We start from the raw sequence: 25,371 nt of genomic DNA, 5'->3' as shown, positions 1-25,371 counted from the left end.
TAGTCACGTCTCTAGGCCCCTCTTATACTACTATTCCTTTCTATTTTGATTTTTTATTCATACAAAAAATACAAAATTTACTGTTATGCAGACTAATGCATTATTGTAAAAATGGTATAAATAATATCAGTGCACTAGTGAAAGAATATTAGAATCCCCAGTTGACGTGTATTGGACGTGTGGTGTGATTTGCTTACTCCTGAACATTGGTAAAAATCGAACATTTCAACTAATTTGAGCTCAATTTCAAGGTTGTTTTCATCCTGAAACTAATCAAAATCATCTCTATTTCTGTAATGTTTTCCATTTTATCACATGAAAACATGAAAACGAGAATACAACGATAAATACTATATGAAAATACACCTCAAAGTCGGCGTTTTAATAAAAAAAAATTTTTTTTTCTCCTTATGCACTGCATGCTGCAGGATTTTTTTTATGTGGTGCACACTGACCACACAGACCCATTCTCTCACATGTGGGCCTACCAGCTTTCTCTTGCTTGATTTGAAGCCGCTAGAATTTACGCGTATTGATACGTCCGAAACAGTGGCGTGTAAGACATATATATACGACCAAAACAGTCAGAGGGTTAACTGATACAGTAAACATTGTATTAATGTAACACTTATCCAAATCCACTTGTCTTCATTTCTTTATTTTATTATTAGGTATTTCTGAAGGGGGACCTTAAGTGGCTGCCTGAATTTTTACTTTTTTTTTCTTCATCTTTTCAGTTTTCATTTGCTCGTAACTCAAGAACCCCATATCCTATTGGATTCAAATATTGAATGCTTGTGTCCCTTAATGAGAACCAGATTCTAAAAATAATTGGCATGTGCAGGTACCCTATGACCAAAGTTATTGACCCCAGTATCCTGGAATGGCTTGGATAACTTCGAAAATCCTCAGTGGCATAGATTCAGACGTTAAATAATAAAATGGCGTTTCTTAATTCAACAATGGCAAAGAATGAAAGTCAAGTGGGTAAGGGGTAGATTTAACCATTATGTGCAGAATTGTGTGAAATTTTGATTTCTGTTTAGACATCAGTCAAGATATATGCATCTTCCTCTTCTGAATGTTTTCAGTACGTATTTAATAGCTAATGCATCTTACAGCCACAATAATACCTATTCAGTTTAGTTTGCATGTAGGCAAATTTGTCAATGCAATAAATATTTTTTAAAATTTGGAATCTTTGGAATTTTTTGTATCAAATTGGACTATCCTTAAAAAACAAAAACAAAATAACATTTACTGCTCACAGCTTATCTGAGTGAGCTGAGCTCATGACGTAGAACTACGTGAAGGACCCTGGTCTCATAGACGTAGTTCTACATAATAGTAACTAAAAGGGTTAATAAACAGAGGTTTTAAATTCTGTTCTTGCCTTGATAGGGAGCCAGTACAACTCATACAAGTACAGAATAGTGGAAACTCCCATTTGGGAGTGAATACCAGTTTAGCTCGTGACTCAGTACAGATTGAAAGTCTTTGTAGCCAGTAGCTAGGTAAACCCACAGACACTTGCAAAATCAATTTGTGAGGAAACAAATATGTAAATAAGGATCAAGAAACAGGAGGAACCCACATATACAGCACCCACTTTTTGGTGTTCCACATTTTCGCTGGCTTTAACCCTTAAACGGTCCAAACGTATATATACGTTCTTATGCGTAGCGCCCCAAATGTATATATACATTTTATTTTTCCTGCCTTCAAATTTGGCATGATTGGTCTGAGATGCCTTGTCAGCATAAAATGGGTCCTAACACTCAGTGTGCGCGGTATTAAAAAAATCTGGGACCACTTAGTACCTTGTGAGAGCGCCAGTTAAACTGAGCGCCAGCTAGAGCAAACAGTGCGGCAAACACCAAGGATTCACTGATGTAATGTCATATTAACACTCCTCTTTTAAGAGGAAAGTGATGTTAACCCCAAGTTTAGGGTCTGTCTATCTCTGTCTGTCTATCTATATCTTCCTCTGTCTATCTATCTGTCTACCTCTGTCTCTGTCTGTGTCTGTCTCTGTCTATCTGTCTCTGTCTCTATCTGTCTTTGTCTATCTGTCTCTGTATCTCTTTCAATCTGTCTCTCTTTCTATCTGTCTGTCTATCTCTGTCTCACAGGTATACATAAATACAAGTATACAAAGTGTAAATTACCTAGGATAACCCCAAAAATCCAGACAAAGTGCTATACTCTGCTTGTGAGTAAACGTGATGACGACGCAGTCTTGTGGCTCTCTCTGAGACAGAGAGCTAGACGGATAGACAGATAGACAGGGAGCTTGACAGACAGACAGATATGTTTGTGTACCAGCGAAAACAAAGTGAGGGCGATGCTCATCAAATATCACCTCTAATCTTTTCTTATCAGCTGCACCCTCCCCCACCCTCATGTATGCTCATCAAAGGTAAGCTCTTATCAGTTGTTATCTCATCATGTCACTGTCAGGGGTGGACTTTGTTTTTCATGCTTCAAGGGAACTTAATATTACCTATTATTATTATGTATTATTCTTCTCCTCCTCCTCCATCTCCTCCTCCTCTTCCATCTCCTCCTCCTCCATCTTCTCCCCCTCCTCCATCTTCTCCCCCTCCTCCATCTTCTCCTTCTTCTCCATCTTCTCCTCCTCCTCCATCTTCTCCTCCTCCATCTTCTCCTCCTCCATCTCCTCCTCCTCCATCTTCTCCTCCTCCTCCACCTTCTCCTCCTCCATCTTCTCCTCCTCCTCCATCTTCTCCTCCTCCTCCATCTTCTCCTCCTCCTCCATCTTCTCCTCCTCCTTCTCCATCTTCTCCTCCTCCTCCTCTATCTTCTCCTCCTCCTCCTCCATCTTCTCCTCCTCCTCCTCCATCTTCTCCTCCTCCTCCTCCATCTTCTCCTCCTCCTCCTCTTCCTCCTCCTCTTCCTCCTCCTCCTCCTTGTTATTATATACTTCCACATATCCAAAACATTGTTAGGACATATAAATACTTTGTAGATATTCCAAGTCGAAAGTAAATGGCTAAGGCAGGTGTAAATGTCCACCTGTCAGTGTGTTTGTGACAATTTGAGTACAATTTAAGGAACCTAATACTAGCGTCAGAACAAAGATTGATTATAAAATGATAAGAACTACTACAAATTGTAATTATCAGAACGTAAAAATTACATAAAATAATATGAAAAATAGAAAAAAAGGTATATCAGCAACACTTCTGCAAGGGGCAGGACTCGATGTTGCTGTCACATGAGCATCCAGTACCAACTTCTCGGCCTCATATCTCGGTAAGTACTGACCCTAAAAAATTTTTTTATTCTAAAATACTTTAAAAAAATGTGCTCTTTTTTCTATAAAATTAAATTTTTTTTTTTTTTTCAAAATATTCGGGGCGCTGCGCGAGTGAACGTATATATACGTTTGGACTGTTTAAGGGTTAAATTGAGCCATTGTTCATTATATTCAGTGCCTTATACTGCATTTCTGTCATTATCACACAACAGTAGAATAAGGGAAGGGCATCTAGCACCATATTGTAAGGGAAGTATTATATTCAATTTAATTCAAGTTTATTCTCTATAAGGGTTACATTGTGGGGTTTACAGGTTTGGGTATTGTGTGGTTTACATGTTATAAAATACTAATTACAGAGGGGGCCACTAGGACACCTAGCATGGCTAGGCATTTCGGGCAGACTTAGATTAATTCTTAACATTAAATCCTTACAGATTATGGTATTAAGGCTAAGTGACTACATCATAATTTGTGAGTTTAGCAATGTGAATGCTTTTGTTTTGGCATAATACAAAGTGTCTATATTGGAGTATCATAGGCAAACTTATGACTAGTTAGGATTTATTATTTTAAGATTAAGATTAGTATTTCTGGGTTTATAGTCAGTGGGTGAGTGAGTGTAATTGTGAACCACCAGGTGGTTATCATGTAGTTAGTTGTCGGGGTGGATCAGGGAGTTAAGATATTTTCTGACTGTAGTTTTGAAAGTGATGAGTGTCTGCAGTTCTAGAGTTTTCAGGTAGGGTGTTCCAGATTTTAGGTCCTTTGAAATACATTGAATTTTTGTAAAGGTTTAGTCGAACACGGGGTATGTCATAGAGATGTTTGTGTCTGTGTTATGCCTGTGGATCCTGTCATAACTATCAAGAAAGCATTTTAGGTCAAGGTTAATATTGGAATTTAAGGTCCTGTAGATATAGATTGCACAGTAGTAAGTGTGGATGTTCTGAACAGGGAGTAAGTTTAGATCTATGATCTATGTACTGTTTATTTTTTTTTTCCTAGCTGTATTAAACGCTTAGTACATGTATATGATTTTGTAAACACGTTACCAGGCATTTTAGATGCATTCAGTAATGAAAGAATGCTCTTTTTCACCCACTGGTGATTTTTACTTACCACATGGGGGTGACAAACCTAAGAGCCATACAAACGGGACCTCCTGTACTCTGCTTATCAAGATATTTTCTGACTCCATAGAGGTTACAAACATGAAAATTGCAAAATTTAACAATTTGGTTTGTGTGTCCAACAAATGATAATGAAGAATCCAGGTAGACACTCAGATTCGTTACTGATCTTACAGGCTACAAACCGATAATATAAAAAACTGACAGTATCAAACTGACAGGCACCATAATCTCCAATCAAACCATACCCCCGGCCGGGATTGAACCCGCGGTCATAGATTCGGGCTGGAGTTTTGAGACTCTATGACCGCGGGTTCAATCCCGGCTGGGGGTATGGTTTGTTTGCAATCGTGTCGTTACGATTTCTTGAGTCATCTCCAATCAAAATCTGTCTTACCGTCATTTAGTTTAAATTTTCTATTTGTCATTCAAATAGAGAACCAAGGCAGAGTTTTGCATCTTCCATAATTAGAACCTGGATGTAGACTTATGTATTGTCAGCATAAAAATGATAGTGAACCCATGAGCATCCAACAGTGATTAAGTCACTAACATAAACTGTAAACAATATTGGTTCAAGAAAAGAGCCCTCAGGAATGCTATAGGGCAAAGGAAATGGCTCAGATACAGAATCATTGACTACTATTTGAAATGATTGACAAAAAAAGATGATTTCAGAAGCAATAGCGCAGTATCCCTCAGATGACAGGTAAATCATAAGAGTTCTGCTTACATTCAGTAGCTATACGTTTATCTTTATTTTTTGATGTTTTTTAATAACTCTTTTCTTTTCTTTACTTACTGTGTGACCTGTCAATTTTTAATTACTTATGCAGAATCGTTAAGCATTTTCTTCCCGTTTAAGCTTACTGTGTCATTCTTTCTATTTTTTTTTTTTTTGCCTTATGCCCTTCAGTAAGTTCACTGAGAAGATGTCCCAGTCACTTTTGAATGTTCACTTAGTGTATCATGCCAGTCAAAGTCAATATGAATCAGTCCACAGTACCAATATTCCCTTACTGACTGAAAGACAATACCTAGCCCTTGACCAATGTGTTTGTTCTCACAGCTTGTATCTGAGATTTGTTAAAGTTCTGCGAAATGTGAAGTTCAGATTAAGTTCCTATAGATCCGTGAATTACTTATTAACGTAGCCGAGCGATCAGGCACTAATAATACTGTCACTCCTGTCTGGACTCCAGCCACAATATCGTGCACGCAGGATAGTGCTGAGACTACTATCCTTGCGATGGCGACTTGTTCAAGTACTCGTTCCTTCCCAGGGGATGCTTTGAGAAGAACTTTACTTGCAACGAGTTATACCATCTCTCGCTGATGCCACAAGCCGTTGCAGAAAGACGTTTCTGTGGCTAGTGTGCTCACTTGAGTGTTGTTGTTGTCCCTTGTGTTTCAGATTGTGATCCCATCCTAGTTGACAGTAATCAGTGCATTGTAAGAAGTTATTTCTCGAGTAACTTTCACGTGTTGCTAACGTTTGTAAGTGTAGTTTCTTTATAGCTGATACCTCGTGTCACTGTGTGTGACTCAGATTGAATATCAGCATTGTTGACCGTGTTCATTTATTTTCTCCTGTGCTTGCAGTTTGAGATAGTAGATTCGTTCTCCCTTGCTCATATTGCGTGTTATAGCGTTAATTTTTTCAACCGGGGGGAGTCATCCACTCCACCGAGTTTGTTCATTCCTCCAGTAAGAAAGAACCGATCCCTTGTGTTCTGGTGATTCAATTCCTGCTCCAGGAAGATCTTATTCTTACTGTGAAGCTACCAGCACCCATTAGTGACTTTGTAATGAGCCAAGAATTACTGTATCGAACAGCCGAGTTGGGTACTCCAAGCAGAAGAGTGTACCAGTTAGTAATTCCACAGTCACTAGTGAACGTAGCTCTACAGTTAGTTCATGATGCACCAGGTGTTGCACACCCTGGTATGGATCGTTCTGTGAAACAAGCCAGAATGAAATACTTTTGGCCACGTATGGCAACTGACATTTCAGAGTATGTTAAGAAATGTAGTGTTTGTATGCAACATAAAGGAAATGTCAATGGTCCTAATCCAATCCAAGTGTACCCAACCACTAGCGAACCATGGGAAAGAGTTGCCCTTGACTTGTTAACCAATTTTAAATGTTCCCTCCAAGGCAACAAACATCTGTGTGTTATGGTAGACCATTTCACCAGATATTGTGAGTTAGTTCCTATTGCAGATAAGACTGCAGAGACAGTAGCTAAAGCATTTAAAGAACGCATTATCTGCAGGCATACCACCCCAAAGTCCCTAGTAACAGATAATGGAGGTGAATTCTGTAATGAGATTCTTGAAAATTTGTGTACTTTATACAAGATCTCTAAATCCACCATTGTTCCTCATCATCCTGCCAGCAATGGGTTAGCCGAAAGAACCAATAAGAAAGTACTTGATGTCCTGAGAGCCACTATCAACCCCAATAGTGAAACTTGGGATGAAGTCATACCAGATGTCCAATGTGCCATAAATTCTGCTTACAATGCTTCCATAGGTGATACTCCACATTATGCATTGTATGGTGTAGACAAGCATTTACCCTATGAGTTGTTATATTCCACTCCGAAACCTAATTACAACCCTGATGATTTCGTAGCAACTCGTACCAGCATGGCTCAGAGTGTTTTTAGAAGAATCCGTGAAACACTTCATAAATCAACAGCAGAATTTACTAGAGTAACTAATAGCCGTGCTAAGCCATCAAAAGTCAAAGTAGGTTCAAGAGTAATGCTGACAAATTTCAACAAAACATCCGAAATGCCTAAGCTCGATCAAAAGTTTGTCGGACCTTATCGAGTTGTAGAACATATCTCTGGTAATAAGTATAAGGTTAGAGAAATTAGTACTGGCAAGTACAAAGAATCGCATTTAGATCATATGAAATTAGTATGCAATGTTGATGATATTGCTACCTAGACTAATGTGACATGCTGAAAATCCTCTTGACTCTGTACCCTCTACCTCAGATACTCAGTTAGATAACCAACCTGAATGTCGTTACTCCTTGCGTACTCGACAAGTAATGAGAAACCCACAAGTATCTTTTGTAGATACTCGTTCAAGTCTCCCTCAGTTTGTTAGCCATTGCAGAAGAATTCGATCCTCCCAGAGATGATAACCATTCTGCATATGTAAACCTCACCCTCGCAGAATTGGGTTTAAATGTACATAGTCTGTATAACTAGATGTCCGAGATAAAGTAAATTGTCAACTGTTTGTTATTAACTGATTAGTTTTTTCAGAATTTTTTTTTTTTCGTATTCACGTTCCCTCCGTATTCTGAGAATTTGACAGTAATGATCTGAGTGCGCACCAGATGCCTTTGCTGTTAATTTCACCTTGTATATATATATTTATTCTTCCTCAGAATCCATAGAGTGAATGAATACAGATTGATCGATCAATTCCATCCATATTGTATAATGATTTGTTCTTATAGTTTGTAATGCATTACGTTAAAACTCATTATGTTAAAAGTGATTATGTTAACATCCATTATGTCAAAATTCATTTTGTTAACATCCATTATGATACAATCCATTAATTCTAAGTTATATATGATTTTGTTATTGTATAGAATCAGCCCAGAACCACCTGCCTGTTCAGCCTATAGATAGTAGTGTATGTCGAGACGACATACGTAACATGACCGAGCTGTCAGCATAGTTGCTGATCCCTGTGTTATATAGCATAGCATATAGTATCATCCATGTGCTTTAGATAGGAGATCCCTTTTAGGCCTGTGACTTTGTGTGACGTCACGGGATGCGCATGTGTACGTTCGTACCTCTGCCCTGGTCTCAGTCGGCGTAGACATCCAGGCTAAGACAGGCAGAGGCTGGGCTCCATTTCCCATCATCACAGTCTGACAATATATATATCGTAACCATTCAACAAGTGTGTCTACCTTCAACCCTCGATATCTCCATTTAAGAACCCCTACGATAATACATTATTTCCTTTTCAGGTTAGGAGGCCTGATCTGAGACCTGGCTGTGGGAGTAATGACCCCCAAAACCACTATCAAATATAAAATATGTACTGTTCCATATTTACCAAATCATAATTGATGCACTCACAAATATTGATAGTTTGCTGTCTCTATACAGCTGTAAATGGTTTTACTTACTGTGTATACCCGAATATAATCCGACTATGTATAGGTTGAGCCCTGATATTTGCCAAAAAATCATTAAATTTTTACATATATTGTGGATAAGTCAAAATATATTCTAACCAAAACTTGGGAAAAAAAAAAGAAATGAAAATACACAGATAACCCGCACATAGAAGAGAGGAGCTTTATGAACCCTGCAGTTAAGCATCATATTCTTTCAAACTTTTTTAATGTTCTTCCTTCTTTTAACCCTTTGAGGGTCGACAGGCCCTCTCCGAAACTCGTTCTCAGGGTCGGCCAAATTTAAAAAAAAAAAAAAATTATTTTCTCTTATGAAAAGATAGAGAATCTTTTCCCGATCATAAAGACACCAAAAGTTTGAAATTTGATAGAAAACTTACGGAATTATGCTCTTGCAAAGTTAGCGGTCTCGGCGATGTTTACGCATCGGCGATTTTGCCCACTTTGAGCCCCATTTTCGGCCAATTTCACTGTACTAGTCAACAAAAAACATGAATATTTCGCTAGAACTCCATTTTTTCTATCGAATGGGTGCAAGAAACCACCCATTTATAAATTCAACTATCCAGTACAGTGGTCAGAATTTAGCAATTTTGCCAATTTCACACAAATTTCAAAAGATGCCAATTTCCGAATAGGGTCCAGAATAAACAAGAAAGACATTCCTGGCACTAAAATGACATTTCCTCTAGTCATTAGTCACGTCTCAAGGCCTCTCTTGTATTCTTTTGCTTTCCACTTTGAATTTTTATTCTCACAAAAAATATAAGATTTACTGTTATGCAGACTACTGCATTAGTGTAAAAAATGGTATAAATATTATTGGTGCACTTGTAAAAGAATATTAGACTCACCAGTTGACGTGTATTGCACGCTTGGCACGATTTGTTTACTTTTGAAGTTTGGTAAAAATCGAACATTTCTGCTACTTTGAGCTCAATTTCAAGGCATCTTTCATTGTAAAACCAGTCAAAATCATCTCAATTTCTGTAATATGTCTTCCATTCTATAAAATGAGACCAAGAAAACTAGAATACAACAATAAATACCATACGAAAATACAGTGGACCCCCGGTTAACGAACTTTTTTCATTCCAGTAGTATGTTCAGGTGCCAGTACTGACCGAATTTTTTCCCATAAGGAATATTGTGAAGTAGATTAGTCCATTTCAGACCCCCAAACATACACGTACAAACGCACTTACATAAATACACTTACATAATTGGTCGCATTTGGAGGTGATCGTTATGCGGGGGTCCACTGTACACTGCAAAGTCGCTGATTTATTAAAAAAAATGATCAAAGTTTTTTTTTTCTCATTATGCACTGTGTGCTGCAGGATTTTTTTTAGACTGTGCACACTGACCACATAGACCCATTCTTTCATATGAAGGCCTACCAGCTTTCTCCCACTAGATTTGAGGCCGCTAGAATTTATGAGTACTAGTACGTCAAAAACCCCTACGCGTAAAACGTACTAGTACGACCAAAACCCTCAAAGGGTTAAACCCCTCTTTCGATCTTATGAGGCTGCTCTTATTGCTACTCGGCATCGTAAGAATCAGCTTCGCTTCCTACGTGACTGTCTTGCTGAACAAGTTCTGCCCCCTTCCTTCTCCCATTTCCTGAAACCCAACCCACTGGGCACTCCCTTTCCTGATCATGCCCGTCTCCTACTTCAACAGCTCATTCTTTCTACTAAGTCTCAGGTTGAAGATGCCTTCTTTACTTTCTGTCAGCGTCAGCATGCTCTCTTTGCGGCTCTACCACAAGATCTCTGTAACCTTCTCTCTCTACCATTGTCTTTGACACTGCTCGCCTGAATACACAAATTCATTCTTCTAAACTACAGAATAAACTTCAATGTCTCATCTCAGCTAGCCCTCGGTCTAAATTCTCCCTCAATGACTGTGTTACTAACTTGTCTTCTGTCTCACTCTCTCAGTATGAGCTTGAACTTGGTTTTGGCCTTTCCTTTGCCATTTCTCCTACCCCTTGCGCTGGTATTGCCCTGATTAGCTCTTTTGAGTCTTTTCGTCAGTCTCGCTCCCGTAATCTTCCTGACTTGTCCACTTTTCATGGCACACTCCTTCCTGCTCTTGATAGTCTGTTTTCTAAGAACCACCACCTTCCGCGCCGTTACCAACTTGCCCTTTCTTCTCTTAAATCTAACACTAGCATTGTCAAACTATCTTCTGACAAAGGTAATTCGGTAGTTATCCTTGATTGCGAGGATTACCTCCCTAAAGCTGATGTCTTGCTCTCTGACTCATGTACCTACATTCATCTCGTTTCCAACCCTCTTGATCGCATCAAGAGAACTTTCAACAAGAAACTAAGGACTCTCTCCGACCTTTGTCCTCCTGACTTTGACCTTGTTCAACGGTTTCGTGTCATCTGTCCCTCTCTTCCTTATTTCTATGGCCTTCCCAAAACTCATAAACCTGATATTCCTCTACGTCCTATTATATCCTCTAGAGGTTCTGTCTCTTATTCCCTTGCTTCTTGGCTGGCCAAAACCCTCACTCTCTTTCTTGGTACTTTTTCTCCTGCCCACCTCTGTCACTCTCAAGACTTCATTGAATGGGTTCGCTCTCTCTCGACCTGTAAGGTGCTTAGTCTTAATGTTGAGTCCCTCTTCACCAATGTCCCTCTTGATGATGTCCTTGATTTTCTTAGAGAGAAGGCCCATGAAGGGTTTCTTCATCTCCCTATACCTATTAATGTCTTTCTTGATCTTATCCGCCTCTGTGTGGACTCTAATTCCTTTTCCTTCCAAGGGAAATATTATTCTCAAACCTTCAGTGTTGCTATGGGCTCTCCTCTCTCTCTTGTCCTTGCTAATCTTTACATGGAATACTTTGAGACTATTCTTCTTCCTACCATCGATGTGCAACCTTCACTCTGGCTCCTCTATGTGGATGACATCTTTGCTCTGTGGCTTCATGACTCTAGTCTCTTCCAACCTTTTCTTGAAGCTCTTAATAATCTTGCCCCTTCCATTAAGTTTAAAACTGAATGGTAATCTAATTCCTTGCTTCCTTTCCTTGATGTCCATTCCACCGCTCAGATACAGGTTTATCCTTTTCCGTTTACCGCAAACCTATGCACAGTGGCATGTACATTCACTACTTTTCCTATCATGTTTCCCTTGTCAAGAAGAGTGTTCTTATCTCTCTCTTTCTCCGTGCCCTCCGCATCTTTGATCCTCAGTTCCTTCAAGCAGAAATTTCCACTCTTCATAATTCGTTTTCCTGTCTTGGCTACCCTTCCCATTTCATAGACTGCCCTCTCACATGCTAAACATAATTTCTTCTTTCCCAAACTCTCTACTCCTGGGAACTCTTCTGTCCTCTGCCTTCCCTACATTTCCGGTCTTTCTAATCTCAACAACTCTCTCCGTTCCTTAGACATCAAGCTTACTTTCCGCCAGACTAACACTCTTCGCACTAATCTCATCCATACCTCTCCTCCCTCTACAGATGTTCCTGGTGTCTACTCTATTTCTTGCTCCTCCTGTCCTCTTCAATACTTTGGAGAAACTGGCCGATCTCTTTCTGGCATACTTAGGGAGCACAAAAATAGTGTTAGGCTTGCCAACACTAACAATGCTCTCTTCTGTCACGTCAGAGATCACAGCCATCCTATTGACTGGTCTTCTGCTAAAACTGTCTTCCCTACTTCCAACTTTAACAGTCGCCATCTGGTTGAATCCTCCCTAATACACAACTTTCCTTGTATGAATCTTAGTCCTGGGTTCGTCTCTGTAGATGCCTTCCTCTCCCACTACATTGTAAAATGTTCCAAACTTCAGAACACCCATGACTTAACCTGAATTCCCCTTTTTCTTCTTCTCCCTCTTCTCCTTTCCTCTTTCCTTTTTTTTCTCTTCTGGGTTGTCTTTCTTTCTTCTGCCTTGTGTTTCTGTTCCTTCATTATTTATTTCATTATTTCCCCTCCCCCCGACCTATGTGTTCTTGCTCTCCCTCTGTGGGCACCTAGCTCCCTTGCAGTGCTCCCCTTTCTTAGTATTTGACTGGCTTCTCCTCCTTACTTCCCCATCACTACTTCTACCTCCGCCACTACTACTACTACTGCTGCTGCCTCCTTCTTCTCCTCGTTCCAGTCATGGTATTCAAATTCAACCTACTCAGATTCAGGGCTTGCCCTGGATCTGAGTAGAACCTTCCTGGCATGGGCCAGTAGGCTTACTGAAGTGCTCTATTCTGTGCTGTGCAAACAAGGTGAGGGAAGAGGCTGGCATGAACTATTGGATATTATCAATTTTATTTGTATATTTAAGGTGGATTATGGTTACTGGGTGTGGCTTATACATTGCTGTGCTGAAGTAATAGTTGTTGAGTGTGTGTAGGTAGGCCCCTCACTTGTCCGAATTTCAGCCTTTCAAAATTTGATCTTAAAAGATCCACCTATACACTGGTATATACAGTATACAAACTTTTCACTTAAGTGAGGTAGAAAAAAAAGCATACTGTCTTTCATTTTGCTTATGTCAACTTGCTTATCATTGATTAATTTAAGAGTAAACAGATTCTTGCCACTAACATAAATTTAATTAGTATTAAATTTAGTTAGTCTGTTGAACTCGTTCATTGTGAGTTAATATGTAAGAATATTCTTTGTAGTCACTTCCACTTTAAATTTCTTATGTAAACATTTTTGACAGTAAGAGTGCCTAAAAATTTCAGGCCAAAAGAATGGGTGGTGGCTGACTTTGGTTGTGGCAAAGCTGTTCTCTCCCTCCTTGTACCACAGCAGAAAGTTCATTCCCTTGACTTGGTAGCAACAAATTCCAGAGTTACAGCATGTGACATGGCACATACACCACTGAACTCAGCCTCTGTGGATGTTGTAGTGTTTTGTCTTTCTCTCATGGGTACCAATATCAAAGATTTCATTGTAGAGGCTAACAGAGTTTTGAAAGAAGGGTGAGTATATTACATTGTATTTGTTCTGGAATGGTGATAGAGGGTGAATACATGTATTGTTTGTCAGCATTCATTTTACCAAGGGGTTGTTCATGACTACTAAACTACTCTACTAATATTTACCTTGGAGACTGAACGTCATATATATATATATATATATATATATATATATATATATATATATATATATATATATATATATATATATATATATATATATATATATATATATATATATATATATATATATATATATATATATATATATATATATATATATATATATATATATATATATATATATATATATATATATATATATATATATATATATATATATATATATATATATATATATATATATATATATATATATATATATATATATATATATATATATATATATACATACATACATACATGCATACATACATACATACATACATACATACATACATACATACATACATACACAGTGGACCCTTGGCCAATGATGGCATCGACTAACAATAAAATCGGGCAACGATGCGCTTTTGCATAAAAATATTGGCTCGACCAACGATGAAAAACTCGGGTAAGGACATTTGTCCCAAATGCATCCACCTGTCCATCCATCCTGAGCGCCTCAGCTGCCCTGCCTTCAGCTATTGTGCCATTGTTTACAAGTCAGGGCAGACAGTTTCACGCGTACATGCGATGTATTTTTGTATTATTCCATTGTTTTTAGTGCTTGTAACTGCTAAATAAGCCACCATGGGCCCAAAGAAAGCTTCTAGTGCCAACCCTGTGGTAAAAAGGGTGAGAAATACACCTACCATCCGACTTACGACCGAGTTTGGTTCCGAGAAACCGGTCGTAAGTCGAAATGGATGTAAGTCGAACTTTACTACTGAATATCAACATCACATTTTTGTAATGACTTTATTTTATTGTTTTATTTTGGTATTTCATGTTTTACTTTACTTTTTATGCTGTTAGTACTGTATTTTATACTGTAAGGTTTAGGATAAACACTGTGTACAACACAGATAGTTGTTTATTTCCCAGAAATTTGACAAAAAAAAACACGGTCGTAAGTCGAGTGGTCACAAGTCGAGCAGGTCGTAAGTCGGATGGTAGGTGTACAATCGAAATACTATCGTGCCGTGGTCAGCTGTTACTGCACCACCGTCAGCTGCTGCTGTACCACGGTCAGGTGCTGCTGTTGCTGCACCACCGTCAGCTGCTGTTTTACCACCGTCAGCTGCTGCTGTACCACCATCAGCTGCTGCTGTTGCTGCACCACTGTCAGCTGCTGCTGTACCACCATCAGCTCCACAATAAAATAAATAAACATAAATATGAGATGAGTAGCCAGATAACTTATACAAGTGACGGCAAGAATAACATTTTCTCTAATCTAACATAAGAGAAAATGTGTTACTGGGGGTAACTGTAGAAAATTATTCCTTTTGTATGTAAGTTTATTCAGGTATACACAAATAGTTACATAGATTATCATACATAACAGCATATGTGTAGAGAACCTAGGATAACCCAAAAAAGTCAGAGTGACTTATTTCCATTGCCTTCACTCAGAGCATCATTTCTTCTCAAAATGATGTTACATGAGAATGGGAGTGTTCTTCTTTATTTATTCTACTGTATCAATGTAGAGACAACTTGTACACAATGTAATTTGTACACAAACCAGACGTGTACACTTTTTTTGTTTAAAAAAACTTACGTTTGCCTGGTTTGTTTACATAACTCTGTGCGCCAGTCCTCTCTCATGCACTCATTCTCTCTCTCTCATTTATTCGTTTTATCTCATTTCCTTACTCCTGACCCTACATTAAGACTACAAATATTTTAAGGTAAGTAATGAGTGAACTGTATATACATTTTATCGCTCTGGGATGCTTAAATATCATAGAATAGTATGTTTTGGTGGAATGGCAGCCCGGCTGACTACCATACATACCACACTTGATTTTTTACAATAAATACTACTCATCTCACCCTAGATTAAGACTACAAATATTTTAAGGTAAGTAATGAGTAAACTGTAAATGTATTATTATTATTATTATAATCAAAAGAAGCGCTAAGCTGCTTAAATGTAATAGAATATTATGTGGCCTGGTACGGTAGCCCGGCTGACTACTATACATACCACACTTGATTTCTTACAATAAATACTACTTGTCTCACCTTAGATTAAGACTATAAATATTTTAAGGTAAGTAATGAGTGCACTGTGTGTGTATTGTACTTTTTTGTTATTTTTTGATGCCTGGTTCTATTGCTAACTTAATATATGTTAGTGTAAATTTGTTATCTAGTGTTTGTATGCATTTATAAGTGGAAAAAAAGGGTGTTCCACTTTATGGCGATTTCCACTTTACGGCAGTAGCCTGGAATCTAACCTGCCGTATAAGTGGGGCCCTACTGTACCTCCCTGGGTGGTTGCTGTCTACCAACCTACTACCTATATTTTAATAAATTTGTGAAAAAAATTCTATGCACTTCTTAAATTTATGTTTAATGCACCTTTACAGAGAAAAACAATCACAACAATACTCTCATTTATTTTGCTATACAGCACATTACCCGTAGCAACTGAAAAACATTTCCACTGATTTAATTTCTTGCTTTTTGAGAAAACGGATGCTTTCTTAATTCTTTGCAGTATACTGTACTGTATTTTCTTCTTTCAACAACCCAGCCGTATCCCACCAAATACTGTATTTATATATATGGCAGGGAGCATGTATAATTCCTTCATATAAAGGGAAGAGGGACAAAAGAGATTGTAAAAATTATAGAGGAATAAGTTTACCGAGTCTCCATGGGGAAGTGGAACAGAATTCTTCCTCCGTAAGCCATGCGTGTCGTAAGAGGCAACTAAAATGCCGGGAGCAAGGGGCTAGTAACCCCTTCTCCTGTATATATTTCTAAATGTAAAAGGAGAAACTTTTGTTTTTCCTTTTGGGCCACCCCGCCTCGGTGGGATACACCCAGTGTGTTGAAAGAAGAAAGTTTACCGAGTATACCAGGAAAAGTGTATGGTAGGGTTATTACTGAAAGAATTAGAGGCAAGACAGAATGTAGGATTGCAGATGAGCAAGGAGGTTTTAGAGTAGGTAGGGGATGTGTAGATCAAGTGTTTACATTGAAGCATATATGTGAACAGTATTTAGATAAAGGTAGATAAGTTTTCATTGCATTTATGGATTTAGAAAAGGCATATGATAGAGTGGATAGGGGAGCAATATGGTAGATGTTGCAAGTACAGTGGACCCTCGACCAACAATGGCATTGTTTAACGTTAAATCCGACTAGCAATACATTTTAACGCAAAAATTTTGCCTCGATTAGTGCTAAAAAAAACTCAACCAACACGATTCGTTCCATCTGAGATGCGTCCACTTGTGGCCAGTGTTTACAAGCCAGCCAGCCACCGGTCCCATCCAAACATACAATCGGAACATTTCATATTATCACAGTGTTTTTAGCGTTTGCACCTGCAAAATAAGTCACCATGGGCCCCAAGAAAGCTTCTAGTGCCAACCCTACAGCAAAAAGGGTGAGAATTACTATGGATATGAAGAAAGAGATCATTGCTAAGTATGAAAGTGGAGTGCATGTCTCTGAGCTGGCCAGATTGTACACAAAACCCCAATCAACCATCGCTACTATTGTGGCCAAGAAAACGGCGATCAAGGAAGCTGTTCTTGCCAAAGGTGCAACTATGTTTTCGAAACTGAGATCGCAAGTAATAGAAGATGTTGAGAGACTGTTATTGGTGTGGATAAATGAAAAACAGATAGCATCTCTCAAGCGATCATATGTGAAAAGGCTAGGAAGTTGCGTGAGGATTTAATTAGAAAAATGCCAGCAACTAGTGGTGATGTGAGTGAATTTTAAGGCCAGCAAAGGTTGGTTTGAGAGATTTAAGAATCATAGTGGCATACATAGTGTGATAAGGCATGATGAGGCTGCCAGTTTGGACCAAAAAGTAGCTGATAAATATGTGCAGGAATTCAAGGAGTACATAGACAGTGAAGAATTGAAACCTGAACAAGTGTTTAATTGTGACACTGACAATGTTGTGAAACGCTCTAGGAATGTCATAAAGGAACGGGAGGTACAGGCCTCTATGGACAGATTTGTTGTGCGACAGAGGTCCAGTGACTCTCAAGCTGATCCTAGTGGCATTAAAAGAAGGGAAATAACCCCAGAAAAGGACTTGACACCTCAACTCCTAATGGAAGGGGATTCCCCTTCTGAACACTAACACCATCCACAGTCTCCCCTCCTCCCATCCCATCAATCATCACCAGATCTTCAATAAAGGTAAGTGTCATGTAATTGTACATGTCTTCTTCAGTTTGTGTGTATTAAAATTAATATTTCATGTGGTAAAAATTTTTTTTTCAATACTTTTGGGTGTCTTGCACGGATTAATTTGATTTCCATTATTTCTTATGGGGAAAATTAACTCGACTAACGATAATTTCGATTGACCCTTTGACTGTCGCAACCCCCAATCCTGAGGTGTCTCCTGGTGTCGCAAAATTTAAAAAAAAAAAAAAATGATTTTTTCTTATGAAATGATAGAGAATCTTTTCCCGATTGTAATGACACCAAAAAAACGAAATTTGATGGAAAACTGACGGAATTATGCTCTCGCGAAGTTAGCGACCTCGGCGCTGTTTACAAATCGGCGATTTCGCCCACTTTGAGCCCTATTTTCGGCTAATTCCATTGTTCCAGTCGCCCAAACTCATAGCTATTTCTTTAGAACTTCATTTTTTCTATCGATTGAGTACAAGAAACTGCCCATTTACTGATTTCAACTACCTAATAATGTGGTCAGAAATTTGCAATTTGGCCAATTTCACGAAAACTAAAAAATATGACAATTTCAAAATAAGGTCCAGAATGAACAATGCAGACATTCCAGGCTCTAAAATAACGTTTTCTTTGTTCATCAGTCACGTCTCCAGGCCCCTCTGATATTACTCTTGCTTTCTATTTTGAATTTTTATTCAAACAAAAAATATTAGACTTACTATTATGCAGACTACTGCAATGCTGTAATAACTGTATAAATAATATCAACCCATTCATGACTGCATATTAGAATGGCTAGTTGGACATTTATTGGACAATGGCATCATTTGTTTACTTTTGAACATTGGCAAAAATCAAACATTTCCCCTACTTTGAGCTCCATTTCTAGGTTCTTTTTATAGTAAAATCAATCAAAAACACCTCTATTTCTGTAATATGTTTTCCATTCTATCAAATGAGATCAAGAAAACGAGAATACAACCATAAATACTATACGAAAATAGACCACAAAGTCGGCATTTTAATTAAAAAAAACGGTCGGAGTTTTTTTTTTCTCATTATGCACTGCGTGCTCCAGGATTTTTTTTATATGGTGCACACTGACCACACAGACCCATTCTCTCACATGTGGGCCTACCAGCTCTCTCCTGCTTGATTTGAAGCCGCTAGAATTTATGAGTATATATACGTCAAACACGGCACCTCGTAAAACGTATATATACGGCCGCGACAGTCAAAGGGTTAATGATGAGCTCTCAGGAACGGATTAATATCGTTGGTCGAGGGTCCACTGTATATGGAATAGGTAGTAAGTTACTAAATGCTGTAAAGAGTTTTTATGAGGATAGTGAGACTCAGGCTAGGGTGTGGAAGAGAGGGAGACTACTTCCCAGTAAAGGTGGGTCTTAGACAGGGATGTGTAATGTCACCATGGTTGTTTTATATATTTATAGATGGGGTTGTAAAAGAAGTAAATGCTAAGGTGTTGGGGAGAGGGGTGGGATTAAATTATAGGGAATCAAATGGGAATTGACACAGTTACTTTTTGCTGATGATACTGTGTTCATGGGAGATTCTAAAAAAAAATTGCAAAGGTTAGTGGATGAGTTTGGGAGTGTGTGTAAAGGTAGAAAGTTGAAAGTGAACATAGAAAACAGTAAGGTGATGAGGGTATCAAATTATTTAGATAAAGAAAAATTGGATATCATATTGGGGAGGAGGAGTATGGAAGAAGTGAATGTTTTCAGATATTTGGGAGTTGACGTGTCGGCAGATGGATTTATGAAGGATGAGGTTAATCATAGAATTGATGAGGGAAAAAAGTATAGTAGTATCAACACTCTTATATGGGTGTGAAGCTTGGGTTGTAAATGCTGCAGCGAGGAGGCAGTTGGAGGCGGTGGAGATGTTCTGACTAAGGGCAGTGTGTGGTGTAAATATTATGCAGAGAATTCGGAGTGTGGAAATTAGGAGAAGGTGTGGAGTTAATAAAAGTATTAGTCAGAAGGCTGAAGAGGAGTTGTTGAGGTGGTTTGGTCATTTAGAGAGAATGGATCAAAGTAGAATGACATGGAGAGCATATAAATCTGTAGGGGAAGGAAGGCAGGGTTGGGGTCATCCTTGAAAAGGCTGGAGGAAGAGGGTAAAGGAGGTTTTGTGGGTGAGGGGCTTGGATTTCCAGGAAGTGTGCATGAGCATGTTAGATAGGAGTGAATGGAGATGAATGGTATTTGGGACCTGACGAGCTGTTGGAGTTTGAGCAGGGTAATGTTTAGTGAAGGGAGTCAGGGAAACCGGTTATTTTTATATAGCCAGACTTGAGTCCTGGAAATGGAAAGTACAATGTCTGCACTCTAAAGGAGGGGTTCGGGATATTGGCAGTTTGGAGGGATATGTTGTGTATCTTTATACGTACAGTGGCCCCTCGCCTAATGAACGCATCGCATAACGTTAAATCCGCCTAGCGATATATTTTAATGCAAAAATTTTGCCTCGACTAGCGCTAAAAAACTCGCTCAACGCGATTCGTTCGAGACGCATCCACATGCGGCCTGAGCCCGCCTCACTTGTTCCGTGAGTGCCAGTGTTTACAAGCCAGCCACCGCGGTCACTTCCAAGCATACAATCAGAACATTTCATATTATCACAGCCTTTTTAGTGATTGCACCTACAAAATAAGTCACTGTTATTGGTGTGGATAAACGAAAAACAAATAGCAGGAGCTAGCATCTCTCAAGCGATCATATGTGAAAAGACTAGGAAGTTGCATGACGATTTAACCCTTTGAGGGTCGACAGGCCCTCTCCGAGACTCGTTCTCAGGGTCAGCCAAATTTAAAAAAAAAAAAAAAAAAATTCTCATGAAAAGATAGAGAATCTTTTCCTGATCATAATGACACCAAAAGTATGAAATTTGATGGAAAACTTACGGAATTATGCTCTCGCAAAGTTAGCGGTCTCGGCGATGTTTATGCATCAGCGATTTTGCCCACTTTCAGCCCCATTTTTGGCCAATTCCACTGTACTAGTCGACAAAAAACATGAATATTTTGCTAGAACTACATTTTTTCTATCGAATGAGTGCAAGAAACCACCCATTTACCAATTTCAACTATCCAGTACAGTGGTCAGAATTTAGTAATTTTGCCAATTTCACACAAATTTCAAAAGATGCCCATTTCCGAATAGGGTCTAGAATAAACAAGAAAGACATTCCTGGCACTAAAATGACATTTCCTCTGTTCATTAGTCACGTCTCAAGGCCCCTCTTACATTCTTTTGCTTTCCACTTTGAATTTTTATTCTCAAAAAATAGATTTACTGTTATGCAGACTACTGCATTAGTGTAAAAAATGGTATAAATAATATTGGCGCACTTGCGAAAGAATATTAGACTCACCAGTTGATGTGTATTGTACGCTTGGCATGATTTGTTTACTTTTGAACTTTGGTAAAAATCGAATATTTCTGCTACTTTGAGCTCATTTTCAAGGTACTTTTCATTGTAAACCCAGTCAAAATGATCTCAATTTCTGTAATATGTCTTCCATTCTATAAAATGAGACCAAGAAAACTAGAATACAACAATAAATACCAAACGAAAATACAGTGCAAAGTCGCTGTTTTATTCCAAAAAAACGGTCAGTTTTTTTTTCTCATTATGCACTGTGTGCTGCAGGATTTTTTTTATACTGTGCACACTGACCACATAGACCCATTCTTCCATATATATGCCTACCAGCTTTCTCCCACTAGATTTGAGGGCGCTAGAATTTAGGCATACGTACTAGTATGTCAAAAACCCTGGGTCGTAAGCCGTACTAGTACGGCCGAAACCCTCAGAGGGTTAATTAGAAAAATGCCTGTAACTAGTGGTGATAAGAGTGAATTTAAGGCCAGCAAAGGTTGGTTTGAGAGATTTAAGAATCGTAGTGGCATACATAGTGTGATAGGGCATGGTGAGGCTGCCAATTCGGACCACAAAGCGGCTGAAAAATATGTGCAGGAATTTAAGGAGTACATAGACAGTGAAGGACTGAAACCTGAACAAGTGTTTAATTGTGGCAAAACAGGCCTGTTTTGGAAGAAAATGCCAAACAGGACCTACATTACTGAGGAGGAAAAGGCTCTCCCAGGACATAAGCCTATGAAAGACAGGCTTACTCTGTTGATGTGTGCTAATGCTAGTGGTGATTGCAAAGTGTAGCCTTTATTGGTGTATCACTCTGAAACTCCCTGAGTGTTCAGGAAAAACAATGTCCTCAAGGCTAATTTGTGTGTGCTGTGGAGGGCAAACAGTAAGCCATGGGTCACTAGGGACTTTTTCTATGACTGGTTACACCATGCATTTGCCCCCACTGTGAAAAATTACCTAATTGAAAAGAAATTAGACCTTAAGTGCCTCCTGGTATTAGACAATGCTCCTGGTCATCCTTCAGACATGGCAGAGCAACTTTCTGCAGAAATGAGCTTCATTAAGGTTAAGTTTTTGCCTTCTAATACCACTCCTCTCCTGCAGCCCATGGACCAGCAGGTCATTTCCAACTTCAAGAAACTGTACACAAAAGCTATGTTTGAAAGGTACTTTGTAGTGACCTCAGAAACTCAATTGACTCTAAGAGAGTTTTGGAGAGATCACTTTAGCATCCTCAATTGTGTAAGCATTATAGGTAAGGCTTGGGAGGAAGTGACTAAGAGGACCTTGAACTCTGCTCGGAAGAAACTGTGGCCAAAATGTGTAGACAAAAGGGATTTTGAAGGGTTTGAGGCTAACCCTGGGAATCCTATGCCAGTTGAAGAATCAATTGTGGCATTGGGGTCCTTGGGGTTGGAGGTTAGTGGGGATGATGTGGAAGAGTTGGTGGAGGAGGACAATGAAGAACTAACCACTGATGAGCTGCTAGATCATCTTCAACAGCAAGAGGCCACACCTGAGGAAACTGCTTCGGAGGAGGGGAGAGAGAAATTGAAGAAGTTGCCTACTTCAAAGATTAAGGAAATATGTGCAAAGTGGGTTGAAGTGCAAACCTTTATGGATGAAAATCACCCTAACACAGCTATTGCAAGCCATGCTGGTGACTATTACACTGACAATGTTGTGAAACACTTTAGGAAAGTCATAAAGGAACGAGAGGTACAGGCCTCTATGGACAGATATGTTGTGCGACAGAAGTCCAGTGACTCTCAAGCTGGTCCTAGTGGTATTAAAAGAAGAAGGGAAGTAACCCCAGAAAAGGACTTGCTACCTCAAGTCGTAATGGAAGGGGATTCCCCTTCTAAACACTAAGACCATCCACACACTCCCCTCCTCCCATCCCATCAATTATCACCAGATCTTCAATAAAGGTAAGTATCATGTAACTGTGCATGTCTTCTTCAGTTTGTGTGTATTAAAATTAATATTTCATGTGGTAAAAACTTTTTTTTTTTCATACTTTTGGGTGTCTTGCACAGATTAATTTGATTTCCATTATTTCTTATGGGTAAAATTAATTCGCCTAACGATAATTTCGCCTAACGTTGAGCTCTCAGGAACGGATTAATAGCGTTAGGCGAGGGTCCACTGTAGTTAGATTATGTATTGGTGGATAAAAGGCTGATGGGTAGGCTTCAGGATGTACACGTTTATAGAGGGGCAACTGATATATCGGATCATTATCTAGTTGTAGCTACAGTTAGAGTAAGAGGTAGATGGGACAAGAGGAAAATGGCTACAAGTAAGAAGGAGGTGAAAGTGTATAAACTGAGGGAGGAGGAAGTTCGGGTGAGATATAAGCAATTATTGGCAGAAAGGTGGGCTGGTGCAAGTATGAGTAGTGGGGGGGTTGAAGAGGGTTGGAATAGTTTTAAAAATGCAGTATTAGAATGTGGGGCAGAAGTTTGTGGTTATAGGAGGGTAGGTGCAGGAGGAAAGAGGAGTGATTGGTGGAATGATGAAGTAAAGGGTGTGATAAAAGAGAAAAAGGTAGCTTATGAGAGGTTTTTTTACAAAGCAGAAGTGTTAATAAGAAGAGCAGAGTATATGGAGACTACAAGAAAGGTGAAGAGAGTGGTGAGAGAGTGCAAAAGGAAAGCAGATGATAGAGTGGGCAAGGCACTGTCAAGAAATTTTAATGAAAATAAGAAAAAAATTTGGAGTGAGTTAAACAAGTTAAGAAAGCCTAGGGAACAAATGGATTTGTCAGTTAAAAACAGAGTAGGAGAGTTAGTAGATGGGGAGATGGAGGTATTGGGTAGATGGCGAGAATACTTTGAGGAACTTTTAAATGTCAACGAAGAGAGGGAGGCGGTAATTTCATGCACTGGCCAGGGAGGTATACCATGTTTTAGGAGTGAAGAAGAGCGGGATGTAAGTGTGGGGGAGGTGCGTGAGGCATTATGTAGAATGAAAGGGGGTAAAGCAGCTGGAACTGACGGGATAATGACATAAATGTTAAAAGCAGGGGGGGATATAGTGTTGGAGTGGTTGGTATTTTTGTTTAATAAATGTATGAATGAGGAGAAGGTACCTAGGGATTAACGGAGAGCGTATATAGTCCCTTTATATAAAGGGAAGGGGGACAAAGGAGATTGTAAAAATTTTAGAGGAATTAGTTTACTGAGTATACCAGAAAAAAGTGTATAGTAGGGTTATTATTGAAAGAATTAGAGGTAAGACAGAATGTAGGATTGCAGATGAGCAAGGAGGTTTTAGAGTGGGTAGGGGATGTGTAGATTAGGTGTTTACATTGAAGCATTTATGTGAACAGTATCTAGATAAAGGTAGGGAAATTTTTATTGCATTTATGGATTTAGAAAAGGCATATGATAGAGTGGATAGGGGAGCAATGTGGCAGATGTTGCAAGTATATGGTATAGGTGGTAAGTTACTAAATGCTGTAAAGAGTTTTTATGAGGACAGTGATGCTCAGGTTAGGGTGTGTAGAAGAGAGGGAGACTACTTCCCGGTAAAAGTAGGTCTTAGACAGGGATGTGTAATGTCACCATGGTTGTTTAGCCCCTTGAGTGTCGCAACCCCCAATCCTGAGGTGTCTCCTGGTGTCACAGAATTTAAAAAAATTATTTTTTCATATGAAATGATAGAGAATCTTTTCCCGATTGTAACGACACCAAAAAAACGAAATTTGATGGAAAACTGACGGAATTATGCCCTCGCGAAGTTAGCGACCTCGGCGCTGTTTACAAATCGCCGATTTCACCCACTTTGAGCCCTATTTTCGGCTAATTCCGTTGTTCCAGTCGCCCAAACTCATAGCTATTTCTTTAGAACTCCATTTTTTCTATCGATTGAGTACAAGAAACTGCCCATTTACTGATTTCAACTACCTAATAATGTGGTCAGAAATTTGCAATTTGGCCATTTCACGAAAACTAAAAAATATGACAATTTCAAAATAAGGTCCAGAATGAACAATGCAGACATTCCTGGCTCTAAAATAACATTTTCTTTGTTCATCAATCATGTCTCCAGGCCCCTCTGATATTACTCTTG

General features: G+C 38.9%; 1 protein-coding gene across 2 annotated transcripts in view; it reads left to right on the top strand.

The window, feature by feature from the left end:
- LOC128693339 (glutamic acid-rich protein) overlaps positions 1-25,371 on the top strand; it is a 60,240-nt gene that overhangs the window by 29,996 nt on the left and 4,873 nt on the right. Inside the window, exon 4 of one of the 2 annotated variants that reach the window (XM_053783013.2) lies at positions 13,303-13,542. The exons of the other annotated variant lie outside the window; for it this stretch is intronic. Within the exon in view, the coding sequence (XP_053638988.2) occupies positions 13,303-13,542 (240 nt within the window). The remainder of the gene's footprint in view (positions 1-13,302; positions 13,543-25,371) is intronic. 2 annotated transcript variants of the gene reach the window in all.

The sequence above is a fragment of the Cherax quadricarinatus genome, chromosome 28, assembly GCF_038502225.1.
Source record: "Cherax quadricarinatus isolate ZL_2023a chromosome 28, ASM3850222v1, whole genome shotgun sequence".
NCBI lineage: Eukaryota > Metazoa > Arthropoda > Malacostraca > Decapoda > Parastacidae > Cherax > Cherax quadricarinatus.
Note: the sequence above shows the minus strand (reverse complement) of the source record. Positions and strands in the feature narration are given on the sequence as shown.